This window comes from Lithobates pipiens, unplaced genomic scaffold (genome assembly GCF_037356315.1).
Source record: "Lithobates pipiens isolate NorthernLeopardFrog02 unplaced genomic scaffold, aLitPip1_a1.2 Scaffold_28, whole genome shotgun sequence".
Lineage (NCBI taxonomy): Eukaryota > Metazoa > Chordata > Amphibia > Anura > Ranidae > Lithobates > Lithobates pipiens.
In genome coordinates, this window is record NW_027507789.1 from 70,201,087 (window position 1) to 70,221,974 (window position 20,888).

The window sequence follows — 20,888 nt, forward strand, 5'->3', positions numbered from 1 at the left end:
CCGTGCTGCGCGGCCACTTATATAGGGACAAGGGGCGGTGTCACATGGCTTTATGTCACATGGGTTGGTCACATGGGTTGATGTCACATGGGGGCTATGACATCGTAAGGGGGTGGGGTCACCATGTGACACCAACCCATGTGACATAAAGCCATGTGACACCGCCCCTTGTCCCTATATAAGTGGTCGCGCAGCACGGCCCTGGCATTGTGGCCGGAGAGAGCGTCGAGTCAACATCTCCTGGAGAAGAAGGAGAAGAAGAAGAAGAAGAAGAAGAACAGAAGGCGGCGGTGACAGAAGACAGGGCCACCGCCTGTAAAAGAGCTATAAGAAGGCGCGGTGGCCCGGCAGAAGAACCGAAGAGGGGGACAAGACCCCCGAAGTCGGGAGAAGAGGCCGGCGGCGAGGAAGAAAGCCGGACTCCTCCGCTAGCAAAAGAGCTACAAGAAGATAGCGGAGGAGTCTGGCGAGAAGACCCCCGAAGACGGAAGACCCCCGGAGCTGTGCAATAAAGTATTTTATCTCGTGTGTTGTGTTTTTTTTTTGTACTTTTATTTTACAGGTGAATGGGTAGGGGTACATTGTACCCCATACTCATTCACATAGGGTGGGGGGCCGGTATCAGGGGGCCCCCTTATTAAAGGGGGCTCCCGGATTCCGATAAGCCCCCCGCAGACCCCGACAACCAACGGCCAGGGTTGTCGGGAAGAGGCCCTTGTCCTCATCAACATGGGGACAAGGTGCTTTGGGGTGGGGGGGCCGCGCGGTCCCCCCTTCCCCAAGGCACCCCCCCATGTTGAGGGCACGCGGCCTGGTACGGCTCAGGAGGGGGGGCGCTCGCTTGCCCCCCTTTCCTGGCCGGCTGGGTAGCGTGCTCGGACAAGGGTCTGCTGTGGACTTGGGGGGTACCCCAAGGCCGATTTTTTTTGGCGTTGGGGTTCCCCTTTAAGTCCATACCAGGCGGCGGGGCCAGCGACGTCTCCTTCGCGGGCCCCGTCTACCTGGAGACGCGCTTTAAATGAGCGGACTTTCCCCCGCGTGTGTGGGAGAGTCCGTTCATTTCAAAAGTAGGGCGGATAGTACGGCGGACTTAGTACGCCGTATTAGTCTGCTGAAAAAGTGCCGTGTGTGGGCAAGTAGCCCGTTCGGAAAGTCCGACGGACAGTCTGGCGGAAAGTACGCCAGACTAAGTACGTCATACAGTCCGCTCGTGCGTACGCGGCATTAGATTTACTGTTGCTGAAGCTTGGTATCTTTATTGAAGCATTAAAATCGCATTACAGGTGTGACAAGAACATAAAAGGTAACGCGTTTCATGCTAAAGTCAGAGGTTTGAGTAAGCGCCGACTTTAGCATGAAATGCGTTACCTTTTATGTTCTTGTCATACATGTGATGTGATTTTAATGCTTCAGAAAAGATACCAGTCGTTTTTCACTTCTGTGTTCATAAGCTAAAAGGTCAGCAGGCTACCAAGTCACCTAAAGTGAAAAAATATTATCTAACAGCTTTTAGGCTGAATTACTCCATGGTTCCTTGACATACAGATGTTTGTGAGGGCTTGCTTGAAGTTATTTTTACTGCTTGTTAATGATATGTAAATAGTTGAATGTCTAAAGTCTTCCTACCTTTCTGCGTAAAACTATGGAAGCTCTGATATTCAGCCAAAAGTAATCAGTTTGTGTTCGAATGTAGTAACAATATGTAGTATTAGTCCTTTATGGAAAATAAGTCATCTACAGCATTTGTGTCTCTTTCCAGTGCTTGTCTTTAGATTTTCCTGGGTAGATTGTTCTTTAAATTTTGTTACTGACATTCCTTGTTTTTCTTTTCTCAGAGATATCCAGGACAGAAGCATTATAAAGATTTACCGGAAGGAGCCCATTTATTCTTCATTTCCTGCTCCTCACATCACCAACGGGGACGTGAGAGTAAGCGGAAAAGACCGCTGGTCAGACTGCTGTCACCGGCTTTGGCTGGGTCTGGGCTGGGGGCTGGAAGTAGGTGGCAGCAATTGCTCCCAGCCCAGAAGCATGTGTGTCCTTGTGTGGAATGGGAGCTGTGCATGTGCATGGCTGTCATATGTCTTTATGTCATGTGAGGTGTGCGTCTGTGTATAATCACAGATATGTCTGCAAAGGATTTTGCAGGTCTGTGTGTATGACATAGTATAGACTACGTTTATACAGCTGCTGTGTATCAGTGCAGAATTTAAAGTATTTCTGCTGTAGTATCCCTTAAAAATTCTCTGTTGATCCTGCAGAAATCCTGTTACCTTGAACTTCCCAGATTACAAGCAGGGTTATAAATATTTTTTAAGTATTCCTCCTAGTGTGAAATAATAAATGTGTACATGATAATTAAGATATGTATGGAATGAAAGGTGGGATTTGTGTGTCAGATAAATCTATACTCATTGGTCACTCTTTGTTTACGTAATGTATTGCATTCTTTTGTGTTTGACGTGTAAAATGCATGATTGTGTGGTTTTGTCCCCTGGTTCCCATAACTCATAGAAAGAAGTAACATGAATCCAAGAGTGAGGCTTTATATGCTTCTGTTGTATTTGAAACAAAACCTGCAATCGCTTCAGGTCAAGCTTTAAACCAATTCCAAGTAATGTAGTCGCTGCACAGCGGGTTTAATATTTTTCTTCCTCCCTGTGCAATGCTTCCCATTACCCTAATGCACCTCTGGCACCTCCTACAAATCACATATGGGATGACCATGCACACTACTTTCTGCATTCAATAAGGCAGTGCATAGCAGAGTAAATTTGAATCAGGTGGAATGGTAGTGAACTATACTGAGAATCAGAGGCAGGGAGGATGGTAGGTACAACCATATATTTCCATATAGTGTTTGCTACTGGCTTAAGTGCATTGCTCCTACCCATGCAATGCTCCACCACTTTCAGCTCCTACACATAACATATAGGATGAACATGCACATCACTGTCTGCATTATGCAATGCAGTACACAGCGGAGTAGATTTGAACCCGGTGTCTTGGCAGTGAACTATACTGAAAAGAGGCAGGGAGGAGGGTTCAGGCATATACTTTCTTATAGTGTTTTATACTGAGGAAGGTACCTTTTTGTAACTTGCATTTCAAGGAAAACGTGCTATTTGCTTATATTCCGGTCCACAATTCATTACGTTATAATAAGTTCCATGTTTTATTACATTATAATATATTGAGTTTAAATAAGACCAGAAATTTTCATGGTGGCAGATATTGCTGAATTTTCTTCCTGACATCTTGGGTGGTCTGACAATGTAGCTAGCTTCTGTGTTCTGTATTCATCATCTTTAGTAGTCCCTTTTCCCCTAAGGCAAGCGGTACCGGTACTCTGTTGCCCCCAGAACGTATACACAATGCTATATTGTCTGGCTACTACACCTGGGCAGATGCGAAGAGAGCAAACAAACAGGTACTTGTGGTTGGCAGAGAGGCTCAATTGTGGTTGGCAGAGTGGTTCAATTGGAAGTCCAGGTACAAGGCACCAATCCGTCAAAAAGCAGGCATAGTTCAGAGAGTAGTCAATATCCAATCCGATGTTGTCAATAAAGGAAATCCAATCTAGCGGAGCAGAGCAAACAAACTGGGAACTTGGAACACATGTAACAGATGCAATACTACAAACATGAGATTGCAGTCTTGGCTGGCTTAAAGCGGAGTTCCACCCAAAAGTGGAACTTTCGCTTTAAGCACTTATCACCCCCTTACATGCCTCATTTGGCATGTCATTTTTTGGGGGGCAGTACCTTCTTTTTAGTGGGACTTCCTGTCCCACTTCTTCCTCTTCTCGGGCCACCTAGGCGACCCTTCCCTGCCAGCAATCTTAAGGGACACATCACAGGTCCCAGAAGATTGCCTGGCCAATAGCAGAGTGCAGTGCGATCCGCACATGCATAGTGCATGCCCGGCCGTGAAGCCTTAAGCTGTCATGACCGGGTGCCCACAGTTGCTATGATGGTGTCGTGGAGAGGAGGGGGTGATGAGCGAGACTCTGGGAATCCGCATCACTGGACCGTGGGACAGTTAAGTTTCTGTTTATTAAAAGTCAGCAGCTACACTTTTTGTGGCTGCTGACTTTTAATAAACAAAACAACAGTTGGAACTCTGCTTTAAATCAGGTTTGGTCTCCACCCAGAGACTGGCCACTTCAATTATCTTGCTGGTGAATCTGTCATGAAGAGGAGGAAACTATTACTGGGAGTATGCTATAGGCCCCCTAACCAGAGGGAGGAGGTGGAGGCGAACCTCCTATCACAATTTTGATAGCGGCAAGAATGGGAAGTGTCATTAGAATGGGGGATTTTAATAATCCAGACATAGACTGGGTAGAATGGACCGCACATTCATCTAATGCCGCGTACACACGAGAGGACTTATGTCCGGCAGACTTCCAAAGGAGTTCCGCCAGAGTCCCGACGGAGTTCTGGTGGACTTTTCGACCGAACGGACTTGGACACACACCATCACACCAAACTCCGACGGAGTCGAACGTGATGACGTACGACTGGATTCGAATAAGGAAGTTCATAGCCAGTAGCCAATAGCTGCCCTAGCGTCGGTTTTAGTCCGTCGGAGTAGCATACACACGAGCGGATTTTTCGAAGGGGACCGGGTCCGGCGGAGTTCCGTCGGGAAAATTTGAAGCATGCTTCATTTCTAAAGTCCGTCAGACTTTTGCGAAGCTAAAGTCCGTTGCAGCCCACACACGATCCAATAGTCTGACGGACTCAGTCCGTCGGACTTTGGATGTTGAAAAGTCCGCTCGTGTGTACGGGGCATTAGGCTCGCCAGTTCCTAAATGTCTTACAGGACAATTTCATGGGTCAGATGGTAAATGCACCAACTAGAAACAAAGCGTTACTAGACCTACCGATACCAACAATACAGACCTGATATCGGATTTGGAAATTCGGGGCAATTTAGGAAACAAACATCGATTCTTTTTTTTTATTTTATTTTTTGAAAATATTTTTATTGATTTTAAGACAGACAAACAGACATTCAACAGGTAACAGTGACATGCCACATTATTAGGACTAGACCCACGCAGGGGCCAGCTGGTTGCTTCCAACATAATAAATCTACCGCTGTAGCACGTCCACAAACAAACAACAACTAACTTAGTGCTTGGTTGGCTCCCACTCGGTGAAGATAATTAAGGACCAAATTTCTCAGTCGGGCCGCAAGGGACAGTAGAAAAAGTGATCTAGACCCACAGTAGTGGCTATACCATATAAAAGTATACAAAGAAGTGGAGCAATACTAGGCACCCCCTACAACAAGAATCCCATCCACCCATAGAATGGCAACACTTACATGTTCAATCTGTGGTCGCTGTGGAGGCCTCAGCCAGCCATCTGGCCCACACTCTCATGTATTTTTTGGGACATCCCCTATTCTGGTATGTTTCCTTATAATGTGGTAGTACTTTATTGACATGAGTTTTCCACAACAGCATTGACGGCGGGGCCTGCTTTTTCCAGCATAAAGTGATCATTTTCCTGGCATAAAAAAGTAGGAGTCCTATCAAAGTTCTGTCCGCTATCCTGGGGGCCAACCCCTCTACTAATCCCAGAAGGCATATCCGCGGGGTTTGGGCTACATCTATTCCCACCACTTCTTGTATTACAGATAGCACCTGTGACCAGTAGCCTTGTATTGCCGGACAGGACCAGAAGATGTGTATGAAATCACCCGGATCCCCAGTACATCTCCAACATTCCGAGGACAGGGAGGTTCTCATTTTATGTAATCTATATGGGGTAATATATGCCCAGTGTAGTATTTTGTATTGTATGAGACGGTCTCGAAGTGAGACCAGGATTGTGAAGGGAAAGTCCCACATGTCCTCCCAGTCCTCGGAATCCAGATCCGGAATGTCCTGAGTCCATCTTTGACGGAGCTTTGACAGATCTGGAGAGGAGACAACATTGATTCTTTTTAGTATAAATCCCACAAATAGGAAACATAAGGGGAACACAAAGACACTGCATTTCAAGAGCCAATTTCCCTAAACTACAATCCTTACTAGAATATAATAATTGGGATAAAATCTTAGGAACAAAGAACATGGAGAAATGGGTATGCTTTAAGACATATTAAATAAGGGTATTAGCCAGTGCATCTCAATGGGAAATAAATTTAAAAGAGCTAATTAGTCCTGGGTGGCTTAACTCCAATGTAAAAATGCTTATAAAAGCAAAGGATAAGGCCTTCAAAAAATACAAGGCTGAGGGATCATCATCGGCAGTCCAAATGTACAAAGAATGCAACAAGAAATGTAAGGGTGCAATCAGGGCGGCTAAGATAGAACACGAAAGGCACATAGTGGAGGAGAGTAAAAAAAAATCCCAAGAAATTCTTTAAGTACATAAATAGTAAGAAAGGGAGGTCAGATCATATTGATCCCATAAAGAATGATGAAGGGAAGCTGGTTACTAAGGATGGAGAGATAGCCAAGATATTACATTTATTCTTCTTCTCTAGGGAATCGGGGGGCTTCAGTAACCAAAACCGCAAGGTTTATCCTCAAGACATGGCACAGGAAGCTAACAGAGAACAGAATTAGAAATAGACTTGAAAAGCTCAGTGTCAGGTCACTTGAGACCAGGTGACAGATGCACTCCGTAGGAGTCGGAAGTGCACCGCTAGGTAGTGGACCTAAGGACTGACTGCTGCGGATTGTACCCAGGGAGATTCAGGGCACAGGTCTACAGGATCACTAACACAGATCCCAATGGGAGCTGGAGCATAGATTCCCCAGGGCCCGGAGTCTAAGAGCCAGCGGGTGTTCGCCAGAGCCTCCAGTGGTGAGGATGGACTTCGCTGCAGTCTGGTTCCAGGTCGCGGCCCCTAGGGTCTCACAGCTCACGCTCACAGTAGACTACAGGAGAAGGAAGCAGGCTGGAACGACAAGGATAGTAAGGGGATATAGTAGAGGTCAAGGCAACTAGCAGACAGGAACAACAGAGTACACGCCAAAGGTTCAGGGTCACAGGCAGACAGGGATGGTCAGGGACATGCAAAAGGTCAAGGTCACAAGCAGACAGGAATCGTTGCGAACACGCCAAGGTCGGTAACAGAGTCAAACATAGAGCACACGGCAAGCAGGAACCAGGAAGCCAAACACACAATGAATACACAATGGTTGATCAGCACTGTTGGCTTGCAGTGCACAGGTTAATATAGGGTTCCCTGATAGGGCCTGGGGTGGAGCCATGCTTGGAGGAGAGGTTATAAAAACCACCAGGTGGAAGTGGCTGGCCTCATAGTCAGAAAACATGAGGGGAGGTAAGCAACCAGAGGAAGATCACTGCATAACCATGACACTCAGCATTATTAAGTCACCGGAAACCAGATGGCTTGCACCCGAGGGTCCTTAAGAAATTCATTCAAGTAATTGCCTGTCAGAAACCATTAATCAGTCTGAGACAGAAGTGCAGTTAAATCACACTTGTTTAATAATAATAAAAAAGTAAAGCGAATAAATGTAGTCAAAACATAGCCAGAGTTCAGGAATCGTAACGGATAATCAGACAAGCCAAAATGTCAGGGAGCCAGAGATGAGCGTAGTAGACCAACAAGCCAGATCTGGAGCCAGAAGGAATGTCAGCCGAGCAAGTCTTTATCGGGAACACAGGAGAGCCTCTCTAGAGATGTGACCAAGGCAAAGGCAGAGATCATCTGGACTGGACGGCTTAACCACTTAAGGACCCCCCAAAGATTATACTTTTTTTTTGTAACGTCCTAGAGAATAAAATTGTGGTCGTTTAAAATACTTTGTCACGCCGTATTTGCGCAGCTGTCTTACAAGTGCACTTTTTTTTGGAAAAAATACACTTTTTTGAATTAAAAAATAAGACAACAATAAAGTTGGCCCAATTTTTTTATATTGTGCAAAATAATGTTACGCTGAGTAAATTGATACCCAACATGTCATGCTTCAAAATTGTGCCCGCTCGTGGAATGTCGACAAACTTTTACCCTTAATCTGCATAGGCAACGTTTAAAAAATTCTACAGGTTGCATATTTTGAGTTGCAGAGGAAGTCTAGGGCTAGAATTATTGCTCTTGCTCTACTGATCGCGGCAATACCTCACGTGTGGTTTGAACACCATTTTCATATGCGGGTGCTACTCACGTATGCGTTCACTTCTACACGTGAGCTCGGAGGGACAAAAAAAAAAAATGAAACATCTCTTGTAAAAGAAAAAATGCATGACAGGGCCTCTTAAATATGGGATCTGGAGTAAAAAAGAAAAATGTTGTCATTTAAAAAAAATAGAAAAAAAATATGGCCCTTTAAGAGCTATTGGCGGAAGTGACGTTTTGATGTTGCTTCCACCCTGCAATAATATGGAGGCGGGCGGGGGCCATCTTATCATTCGTCTCCATGTCAGGCTAGGGAAAGTATTCAATGGCTCCGGTAAGCGGCGGACGTCCCCAAAGCGTGGCGAAGGGGGGCCCTCTCCAGCCGCTGATGAAAGTGATCTTGCGGCGAATCCGCCGCAGAGATCACTTTTATCTTGAAGCAAACCACCCGCTGAAGAAGAGGATACCAGGGTTATGGCAGCTAGCTGCTGCCATAACAACGATATTCCTCTTCAAAGTACCGCCGCATAACAGCGGTGTGCGGTCCGGAAGTGGTTAAGTAGGCAGGGTTGATGAGCCAGATATCATCAACATGTGAGTCACTGTGGAAAGATAGGAGCTGGCAATTAGCTAACAGCTGAGCAGCCAGCTTTGAGAAGGAAGGGCTGAGCCCAGCCCTGACATTGCCAGCCCATTGTTCTTAATTTTTTACGAACAGTGTACTGACTGGAATGATACCAGCTGATTGGAGAAAAGCCAATGTAGCACCAATATTTAAAAAAGGGCCAAGTTACATCCCTGGGAATTACAGACCAGTTAGCCTAGCATCAATTGTATGCAAGCTCTTGGAGGGGATGAGAAGGGACTATATACAAGATTTTAGTAATGACAACGGTATCATTAGCAGTAATCAGCATGGATTCATGAAGAATCGTTCTTGCCAAACCAATCTATTGACCTTCTTTAAGGAGGTGAGCTGCCATCTATATAAAGGAAGGCCCGTAGACATGGTGTATCTGGATTTTGAAAAGCATTTTCTACAGTTCCCGTTAAATTTTTAGTGTGCAAAGTAAGGTTCGTCGGACCATAGGGTGAGTACATAGATTAAAAAGTGGCTACAGGGGCAAGTTCAGAGGGTAGTGATAAATGAGGAGTACTCGGAATGGTCCGGGCGGAAACTGGGGTCCCCCAGGGTTCTGTCCTGGGACCAATCCTATTTAATTTATTCATAAACAACCTGGAGGATGGGATAAATGGCTCAATCTCTATTTGCAGATGATACTAAGCTAAGCAGGGCAATAACTTCTCCGCAGAATGTGAAACCTTACAAGAAATTAATGGGGTAGGCAACTGCATGGCAAATTAGGTTTATTGTAGAAAAAATTAAAAATCATGCATTTGGGTGGCAAAAAATATGAGTGAAAACTATTCACTAGGGGAAGAACCTAGAGGACGGGTTCAGCAATGGCATGCAATGCCAAGCTGCTGAAAGCAAAGAAAACAAAATAATGGCATGCATTAAAAAGGGGATTAACTCTAGAGATAAAACAATAATTCTCCCACTCTACAAGACTCTGGTCTGGCCGCACCTGGAGTGTGCTGTCCAGTTCTGGGCACCAGTCCTCAGGAAGGATGTGCTGGAACTGGAGAGAGTCTAGAGAAGGGCAACAAAACTAATAAAAGGACTGGAGGACCTTAGTTATGAGGATAGGTTACGAGTACTGAACTTGTTCTCTCTGGAGAGGAGACGCTTGAGAGGGGATATGATTTGAATGTACAAATACTGTACTGGTGACCACACAATAGGGATAAAACTTTTTTTGCGAAAGGGAATTTAATAAAACATGTGGCCATTCACTAAAATTAGAAGAAAAGCGGTTTAACCTTAAGCTGCATAAAGGGTTCTTTACTGTAAGAGTGATTAGGATGTGGAATTCTCTTCTACAGGCAATGGTTTCAGCGGGGAGCATCGATATTTAAAAAAAACTATTCCACATGCACCTGAATGACTGCAACATACAGGGATATACAATGTAATACTGACATAAAATCACACAAAAGACTTGTCTTTTTTCAACCTCGCCTACTATGTAACTATGTAAAATCATCATTTTTTATTTTTTATTCCAGAAAGTATGAGTGTGTTTAAGTTCTTCTGTTGGCATTGTGGTGGGTGGGCCACCAAAAGTGCAGAGAAACATGGCATGGGGAGCGGCTTGTGGAGGAATGCGTACTGTATGGTTGTATTTCCAGACCACTTTGGTTAAGTAATGGGACTATTGCCCTCATTTCTCATGAGTTAAAGAGGAAGTAAACCCTGATGAGTTTACTTCCTCTTTCATTCCCTGCAAAGGCAAAGCATAATGGACTACTATGCATCGCATAGTAGCCCATTATGTGTCACTTACCTGACACAGGAGCCAGTGAAGTCACCGCTGTCCCCTGTAGTTCGGCGCATCCATCTTCTCGGTGGGGTCTCGCAGCTCCGCCGCTGTCATTCGGCGAAGCCGCGATGACGTCACTCCCGCGCATGCGCACGGGAGCCGAGATGCGCGGCATCCTCGTCATCGAGGATGCCACGCTCAGTGCGCCTGCGTGCCGCTGTCCCGTCTTTGGGCAAATATCTCCTAAACCGTATAGGTTTGGGAGATATTTCTTGGACCTACAGGTAAGCCTTAATCTAGGCTTACCTGTAGGTCAAAGTGGTTTGTAAGGGTTTACAACCACTTTAAGTCTCAGCAGTTTTATAAGTTGTGATTACATTTCTCATAGCCTAGGGAGAGACTACATTCTTGGGAAGAACTCTCTTTTGAAAATGTGTCCCTGGTCTGAATGCATCTTCTCTGGACATCCATCAGGAAGGCAGAAGTATATAAAAGAGGAGAGTCTAATGCCGCGTACACACGTAGCAGACTATCCGGCGGACTTTCCGAACAAGCTACTTGCCCACACACGGCACCTTTTCAGTGGACTAATACGGCGTACGAAGTCTGCCGGACTATCCGCCGTACTTTTGAAATGAACGGACTCGCCCACACATTTTGAGAGCGTCTCCAGGTAGCCGGGACCAGCGAAGGAGGCGTCGCTGGCCCCGTCACCTGGTATGGACTTAAAGGGGAACCCCTATGCCGAAAAATCGGCGTGGGGTCCCCCCAAGGTCCATATCAGACCCTTGTCCGAGCACGCTACCTGGCCGGCCAGGAAAGGGGGTGGGGACGAGCGAGCGCCCCCCCTCCTGAGCCGTGCCGGGCCGCGTGCCCTCAACATTGGGGGTGCATTGGGGAAGGGGGGCCGCGCGCCCCCCCCACCCCAAAGCACCTTGTCCCCATGTTGATGAGGACAAGGGCCTCTTCCTGACAACCCTGGCCGTTGGTTGTCGGGGTCTGCGGGCGGGGGGCTTATCGGAATCCGTGAGCCCCCTTTAATAAAGGGGCCCCTGGATACCGACCCCCCCCACCCCATGTGAATGAGTATGGGGTACAATGTACCCCTACCCATTCGCCTGTAAAAAAAAAAAAACACAACACACAAGGGTTAAAATAGTTTATTGCACAGCTCCGGGGGTCTTCTTCCGTCTTCGGGGGTCTTCTCGCCGGACTCCTCCGCTATCTTCTGCTCTTTTGCTAGCTCTTTCACTAGCAGAGGAGCCCGGCTTTCTTCTTCGCCGCCGCCCACTTCTTCCGACTTCGGGGGTCTTGTCCCCCTCTTCGGTTCTTCTTGCCGGGCCACCGCGCCTTCTAGCTCTTTTACAAGCGGTGGCCCGGTCTTCTGTCGCCGTCTTCTGTTCTTCTCTTCTTCTCTTCAGATGTTGCCTCATCGCTGTCTCCGCTCACAATGACAGGGACGCGGCATGCGGCGACTTATATAGGGACATCCCGGATGATGTCCCCGCCCATTATGATGTCACAGTCCCGGCACCCCCCCATGTTGAGGGCACGCGGCCTGGCACGGCTCAGGAGGGGGGGGCGCTCGCTCGTCCTCACCCCCTTTCCTGGCCGGCCGGGTAGCATGCTTGGACAAGGGTCTGATATGGACCTTGAGGGGACCCCCACACTGATTATTTTCGGCCTGGGGGTTCCCCTTAGAGTCCATACCAGGTGACGGGGCCAGTGACGCCTCCTTCGCTGGTCCCGGCTACCTGGAGACGCGCTCAAAATAAGCGGACTTTTCTCCGCGCAGGAAAAGTCCGCTCATTTCAAAAGTACGGCGGACTAGCCCACACGGCCGTACTCTCTGCCGAAAAGCGAGTCCGGCGGACAGATTGGAGTGCAAAAATACTTTCTTATTCCGCCGGTCTTTTGTGTAAAAAAAAGTCAGCCGGAGGCTATACACGGGCGAATTTTCCGGCAGACTTGAGTTTGCCAGACTTTTCCACCGGATTGTTTGATCGTGTGTACGAGGCATAACTGAGAGTCACTATTTCAGTAAAATATTTCAGAATAAAGCTACTTGCAATTAACCTTATGAACAGGATCTTCCCACAGGGAATTCCAGTGTAGCTCTGGTAACACAAGTGAATGGCTGGAGGGATCCAAGGACAAGGGGCCACCCTACTGGAGCTGAAGTATTCTGTTAGCAATCAGGGAGGGACTCCCCATCTGAGCTGGGTTTTCAGAAAAAGCTACATGGTATTATGCTCTGACTTAGCTGCCTCTGAGCCAGTCAACAGTAAATGGCTTCAAACATGATTCAAAAAAGACCTAGACAAAAAAAATTATAAAAAAAAAAAGAAAAAATACTAAATCTGTATCGGAAATTTTTTTTTTAACGTCACTGACCCAGGTAAGGACTTTCCCTAGCCTTTTTGATCTGTATATTTGTTCTCAGTAAGTAGATCCAAAAGTACAGCTGTGGCCAAAAGTTTTGAGAATGACGCAAATAATTTTTCACAAAGTCTGCTGCTTCAGTGTTTTTAGATCTTTTTGTCAGATGTTACATTTTTATATTGAAGTATAATTACAAGCAGTTCAGGAGTGTCAAAGGCTTTTATTGACAATTACATTAAGTTTATGCAAAAAAGTCATCATTTGCAGTGTTTACCCTTCTTTTTCAAGACCTCTGCAATTCGCCGTGGCATGCTGTCAATTTCTGGGCCATATCCTGACTGATGGTAGCCCATTCTTGCATAATCAATGCATGGAGTTTGTCAGAATTTGTGGGGGTTTTTTTCTACACCCGCCTCTTGAGGATTGAACACAAGTTCTCAATGGGATTAAGGTCTGGAGAGTTTCCTGGCCGTGGACCCAAAATGTTGATATTTTGTTCCCCAAGCAACTTAGTGATCACTTTTGCCTTATGACAAGGTGCTCCATCTTGCTGGAAAAGGCATTGATCACCAAACTGTTACATAGTAGGTGAGGTCAAAATAAGACACAAGTCCATCAAATCCAACCTATGTGATAGTTCTTGGATGGTTGGAAGAAGTTGCTCTCAGATGCTTTTGTAACATTCTTTATTCATGGCTGTGTTCTTAGGCAAAATTCTGAGTGAGCCCACTCCCTTGGCTGAGAAGCAACCCCACACATGAATGATCTCAGAATGCTTTACTGTTGGCATGACACAGGACTGATGGTAACGCTCACCTTTTCTTATCCAGACAAGATTTTTTTTCTGGATGCCCCATATAATTGGAAAGGGAAATTTATCAGAGAAAATGACTTTACCCCAGTCCTCAGCAGTCCAATCCCTGTACCTTTTGCAGAATATTAGTCTGTCCCTGATGTTTTTCCTGGAGAGAAGTGACTTTGCTGCCCTTCCTAACACCAGGCCATCCTCCAGAAATATTCTCCTCACTGTGCGTGCAGATGCACTCACGCCTGCCTGCTGTCATTCCCAAGCAAGCTCTGTACTGGTGGTGCAATGATCCCACAGCTAAATCAACTGTAGGAGACGGTCCTGGCACTTGCTGGACTTTTTGGGTGCCTTGAAAAATGCAGTAGTAATGTTTTCTTATCGTACATTATGGGACACAGAGCCATAGTAGTTACTATGCGAGTTATAGTCCACCTTCAGTTGATGGACACTGGCACGCCCTAAGACAAAAAGTGCACTTCCTGTATAACCCCTCCCACTAATGGGAGTACTTCAGTTTTTTCGCCAGTGTTGGTCACGAGTAAAGATGTGCTGTGCTGAGCTCCACTGGAGCAATCCTTGCTGGGGCTAGCTATGCAGCCGGATCCATTCAAAGTGCCTTTTAGGCTGAATTGAATGGTACCCGGCCTCGTGTCTGAAGAAACGAGTTCTTGCATGTAAACGCTTCTCTTTGGCATTGCTATGGGACATCCCACATAGTAACTATTATGCCTCTGTGTCCCATGATGTACGTCAAAGAAAAACATTTTACAGGTAAGCTGTTTTGAAAATCCTATTGTTTATGGGATTAGGTTAATTTTCATGGTAAAGAGGGACTTTGCAATGCATTCTGGAGTATATGCAAATTCCATCATAAAAGGCAGCAGACTTTGTAAAAATGAATATTTGTGTTCTCAAAGCTTTTGGCCATGGCTGTTCTCAAGCCAAGAGGGTCAGCATAAAATCTACAATTATAAAAAAAAGTTTTTACTAACAGATAAAGTGCCTAATATAAGTTTAAGATGACTCCCAAATCTTTGGGGAACTGTAAATAGAATGTTGGTCAGAATGATAATGTTTTTATCTAGTCTTTATTTATTCGATTTTAAACTACAAAGCAGTAAAAACTGCAATTCGGTATACTTACACAATGTTCTTGAAATGTTTAATGATTCTGGAGCTTTTTTTTCTTTTCCTGTATCCCAAAGATACAGGCCACTATAAAGTTTTTGCAGAAGACTCAAACATTTTTTATCTATGGGCTTGACAGAATAAAGAATCACTTCCTGTTCAGGATGAAATGTTGACACTGTCTTGGGCAGAAAACTGTATCTTTAACTATTTTTTTTACTTGAATAATGATTTTATTGTAAATGGCATTAAGAAACAACTCCTTGAAGCACAGTTCCACCTTTTTAATTCCATTCTACTTTAAGTATCCCTCTTCTGAGGGTCACTCATCTGAATAAATACTTATCTTATAGCGGTTTTCACTTTGCTACCCTGTCTGGCGCAACTCAGTCTTTGCAATGAAAACATCCTGGCCTTAGCATGCATGTTTAGTAGAAAGAGGAGCTAACCACAATGGATGTGTACATTTTTTTTTTTATTTGCTGATCTCTCTAAAATCAAGTTAAGGACTGTAGATCATTTTTCCATCAAAAGGCTTTCCACCCGACTAATAGAGCTTCTTAGATTTGTGGTGCATGCATCCATGAGGACTGCAAATACATTCACCATATATGCCACAGTTTTAGAAAGCAACTGGAAAGCTTCTAGGGTTTGCTTGCCAGGAGCCCCTGTGTCAGGTAGGCTTGCATGTGTTCAGTCTAAGTCTGAATTGCTGGTCATTTGCATAGGCCACATGATAAAGCGGTTTCTTGGAAAATTCTGACATTGAAACACCTAATTTTGAATCGCTTGAAAGTCACTTTTTCCTCTTTAACCACTTCAATACAAGGCATTTTACCCCCTTCCTGCCCAAGCCAATTTTCAGTTTTTAGCACTGTTGCAATTTGAATGACTATTGCACGGTCATGCGACACTGTACCCAAATTACATTTTTATCATTTTTTTCCCACAAATAGAGCTTTCTTTTGGTGGTATTTTTATCACCTCTGCGGTTTTAATTTTTTGCGCTATAAACAAAAGAAGAGTGATAAGTTTAAAAAAAACACAATATTTTTTACTTTTTGCAATAAAAAAATTTCACAAATGTAAAAAAAAAAAAATTTTTTCCTCAGTTTAAGCCGATATGTATTCTTCTACATATTTTTGGTCAAAACAAATAGCAATAAGCGTATGTTTATTGGTTTGCGCAAAAGTTATAGCGTCTGCAATATAGGGGATAGTTTTATGGCATTTTTATATTTTTACTAGTAATGGTAGCGATCTGCGATTTTTATCGTGACTGTGATATTGTGGCGGACACATCGGACACTTTTGACACCATTGGCATTTATACAGTGATCCATGCTATAAAAATGCATTGATTACTGTATAAAGGTCACTGGCAGGGAAGCAGTTACCACTAGGGGTGATCAAAGGGTTAACTATGTGTCCTAGGGAGTGATTCTAACTGTAGGGGGAGGGGACTCACAAGGGATGGAGACCGATCAGTCTTCCTCTGTACTAGGATCGCATGCTCGGCCTCCTCTCCTCTGACAGGATGTGAATCTGTGTGTTTACACACACAGGTCCACGATCCTGTTCGGTTAACGGGCAGTCGCGGGTGCCTGCCGGACTTCGCGGCCGCCAGGCACACACATCGGGTCCCGAATGACATGAGGGAAGCCCAGGATGTCATATGAAGTGGTTAAAGGGAAAAATCCTTTTAGTGGCTTTAGGGGAAAAAGTTAATTCTGTTTTTTTTGTTTTTTTTTTAGCTTCCACAATGGCTCTGTAGTTTGCAATTAAGGAGACAGATTTTACTTCTGATTGTTCTTGTAGTTATACCGTAGTATAAATTGCTTTACCCACAAAATTAGAATGCGCTATAAAATAGCAGCTCCAGGGTAAAATACCTCCAATGCTTACCATTGTGAAGCCAGTGCCCTAATCCCAAAAAACTGTTGATTCCATATCATCCAAGGCTGTCATATGTAGAGCTACCAAGCTGTGTTCTAGTACAACCTAGGGTACATAAAGTTCAACCAAGCTGTTTGTGTCTACTACAAGACAACTTCTCACACATTGCAGGCCCCATTTTCCCCATGCCTACATCTCATGTCCTGCCAAAAGTAAACGTTATATGGCTACTTCCTGTTTTGCAAAAGCCTTGCCCATGACACAACTGCACAACGACCTCTGCAAAAGTGTAAAGACTATATTTTGGTAAAGACGTGCCTTAGGTACACCCCTATGCTCTGCCATCTTGAGTCCTATTTGCCTGTTCTGCTGTCCTTCTGCAGTCCTTGAGGTTGGCAGAAAAGCCCACCAAGGAAAAAAAAAGAATATAGCTAGTGTTTTGTGTCAGAAAGCAGGAAACAAATAACTGAGGCTGGAAGCTATTAGAGGGCTTTAAACTCTTGAAATCTTGTGTTGCTTGAAGGTAGGCAGCCAAGTAAACCAACCTGAAGGATGACTGGGGAAATATAAAATATACATTTTTTACATAGTACCATAAAATGCTTTCAAGTCATTAAAATAGCCGTTTTAGATGAATGAACCCTTGAAAGATATAGTGAGGATCCCTAGTCCTGATAATTCATAACAGTTGGAAACTATTTTCAGTTTATAGGACATTACGACAATCAAAGAGTAATACAATGTTTAAAGCTGCAGTAGTTAGTGGAAGAGAGTAAAGAAAGGAGCATTAATTCTTCATGGGTGTGTCAAAACAAACTTAAACCCTGAGGATAAAATCTCAAACGTTTATTGAGTCTCTTTAAACAGTTCAGAACATCCAGGGGACAGGAAGGATTAAGCAATTATGCGACCACTGTCATAGCGGAAACATAATCGGAAGCGGGTCCCACCAGCTACCGATCTTTCCCCGAACCGAGAGCTGTCTTCTGGGGATCCTGCCATGAAGGTCTTTGTTCATGTACTTCTTGTTATGGGATGAAAATACTGTCTCCTGCCAGAAGACCGGAGGGTCCCCACAGCCCCCATCCTAGATGCCAGCTCTGCAGCCCCCCTGGCAGTTTGTAGATAGGCAATTGAAAGGCTGTGTGAGAGCATTTCTTCTGTGCCTCTGACATTTCCCGGAAGGATTCAAACTGAAATGGAGCAGTTTCACTTTATAGAGCTACATTTCTTGTTCCAGTCGGCTTTAGGCTGGCCATAGACTAAGCAAATTTCTGTAGTTGCAGGAAAGAAAATCTCTAGATTCCCCATCAACTCAGTGTTGATGCGGAAATCCCTCCCACGGAGCCATTGTGTTCTCCCGGCAGAGGAGGGGGGGGGGGGCAGTGGTTATTATTGATCTCATGTAAAATATGACAGGCTGGTTGCACCTAAGTTGATCGCTAAATCAACTTGGGTCCATTCAGCCTGCCCATACATGGCTGGCCTAATCTTGGCTGGTGTCTACTGAACCAGCTGAGATTCAAACCGTCTGTTGCCAGCTTTTGGCCTTAAAGTCTTCAGATCATTCTCAAGCAGATTCCTGGCACACAGTTATTACCTCTGCACATATCGGGTGAATGCAGACCTTGAAGGTGGGGGGGGGGGGGGGTTGTACAATACAGGGGGCCTGTACATTAGGGATTGCTAATGAGCTAATGAGAGAATGTTAAGGGGCCTGCTAATGCATGAACATTGGTCTGCTGATGGGCTATGTAAGGAGTTTTCTTTTGAGACGACTGCAGATTAATATAGGGGTGGCGGATGGAATTTAGAGGGGTTTAGCTTGGGAGGGGAGCGCTGCTTATGAATTCGTATAAAGCAAATCAACTTTGGGAGGCTGCTGATGAATATAAGAGAGCGACACACTGAAGGGCCTAATGATGGATGACAATAAGGCAGCTGTACATTGGGTGGAAGGAGCTGGTGATGAATGAAAATGTGGGTTTACCTTGGGGGTGTTGCTTTTAAATGGATAAAAGGTGATTTACATTGGTGGCTGCTGATGGAATTTGATGAGCATAATAGTGGTGTACGTGGGAGGTGGAGAGTGCTGCTTATAGATGAAGATAAAGGGGGATTTAGGGATGCTTATGAATGAATATAAGAGGGATTTATATCTAGGGGGCTGCTGATGGATGAATATAAGGGGGGTTTTACATTGGAGGAGCTGCTTATAAAGGAATATAAGGGGGATTTACAATGGGGCCTGCTGATGGAATTGGGGGCGGGGGGTGTTGAATATAAAAAATGGTGTATATGGGAGCTGGTAGAGGATGAATATAAAGAGGGTTCCTGGGGCTGCTTATGAATTAGTACAAGAGAAATTTACATTTGGGGCTGCTGATGGATCAATATAAAGGAGTAGGCTGCTGATGAAATATAGGGGGGGCTTCACTTTGGAGCCTTTTCATGGATGAATGTGAGGATAACAAGTTGTACATCAGAGAACATATACAATAAACCACATCCACAATAAATTGCAGATCTGAGGTGGCGCTGTGAAGTTAACAAACATTTTAAAATTCATAATACAAAAAAACAGCCATATAAACTTATACAGTGTTTCCACGTAAACTATAATGGTCAATAACACCAGTGCAATAATGTTTACTGTGCTCCAAATGAGTATTATCTGTTCGATATTTAAAACTCCACAAGTGAAAATTCTTCATCCAGTTCACCACATGACATATATAGATACATAAATAAAGAAAAAGATTGTATAAAGAAAGAAAAAATTATCAAAACGTACACAAATCAAAAACTTACATTATGTACAATCCTATAGTTGATCCGGAGGAAGGCAGAAAAAAAAACCTAATAAAGAATGATAATTTGCTCCAGTGGAGGAAAAAAATCTTCCTTATCTCCAGCAGGCAAATGGATATCCTCTTGATCAACTTTAGCTACAGTATATAAATAGTAGTATCCAGTTATATTTTGTACATTTTGGAAATAATCTAGGCAAGTATTTGCATGTTAAATCTATTTTTCTCCAGATGTAAAAAAAAAAGTACCCCTTGTCCTCTATGATGACTTTTAAGTGCTCCAAAAATAAAGTGCTCCAAAAAAGTGTCCAGTGCTTCAAACACAAAGGGGGTTATTTACTAAAGGAATATCCACTATGCACTGGAAGTGCACTTGGAAGTGAAGTCACTGTAGATCCGAGAGGGACATACAAGGAAAATAAAAAAAAAAACAGCATTTTAGCTTGCACATGATTGGATGATAAAATCAGCAGAGCTTCCACTCATTTCAGATCTACCCCTTAGATTTAGAGCGACTGCACTTTCAAGTGCAATTGCATTGCAAAGTGGATTTGCCTTTCGTAAATAACCCCCAAAGTGCTCCGTACTATGTTGCTTCTTATTCTTGTGCAAAAAAATCTCCTCAATGTTCACAGGTATTCCTCCCAATGTCTCACACCACCCATGTTCTACTACCTTTACATCAGAAATTTACTGGAAATCCATGACCTTATGTTAGCCAATGGGTCATTAAAGGCTTGTGTCCCTCAAGGGGAAGATTATCCAGGACCAGTATCTGTGTTCCTCATCCAGCTATCGCTTATCATACTGTACATATTGCAGAGAAAGGAAAAAAAGCCTCTATAGTGTAAATCCTTTGTTAAAAAACCCTTCGTTTGTTGCAGGGCAATTTCATGAGTCAAATTGGGAAAGCCCCAACTAGAATGATTGCTCTGCTGTACTTACGAATTACAAACAACACAGCTGAGCTGATTAAGGGATAATTTAGAAAACCGTGATCACAAAGTAATTAGGTTTGCCATAAATTATAGGAATGGAAGACATGGGAAAAGAAGTACACTAAATTACAAAAGAGCCAACTAAGCTGCTCTCCATACCACATGACACTAAATGGGATCAAATTCTTGAAACACCATAGAGGAGGGAAAATTCTTTAAGGACAGATTAGAATAATGCATTCCAATGGGCAAAAAAAATGTAAACAAACTAGTGTTACACATGGGTAGCTAAATGCTAACGTTAAAAAATGCATATTAATGAGAAAAAAAGCCGTCCTTTAAAAAAATATACCTGAAGGGTCACCATTGGCATTCAAAAACTACAAAGAGTGCAATAAGAAATAATAGATAATAATATTTTAAGTGAGTCTTG

General features: G+C 44.1%; 1 protein-coding gene across 11 annotated transcripts in view; it reads left to right on the forward strand.

Annotated features, from left to right (window-relative positions):
• Positions 1–20,888, forward strand: part of SRCIN1 (SRC kinase signaling inhibitor 1) — a 942,827-nt gene that overhangs the window by 667,668 nt on the left and 254,271 nt on the right. For 6 of the 11 annotated variants that reach the window (XM_077459382.1, XM_077459389.1, XM_077459385.1 and 3 more), the window contains one exon: positions 1,836–1,998. In XM_077459382.1, coding sequence (XP_077315508.1) covers positions 1,836–1,998 — 163 coding nt within the window. The remainder of the gene's footprint in view (positions 1–1,835; positions 1,999–20,888) is intronic. The other 5 variants (XM_077459386.1, XM_077459388.1, XM_077459387.1 and 2 more) reach the window with 1 other exon arrangement.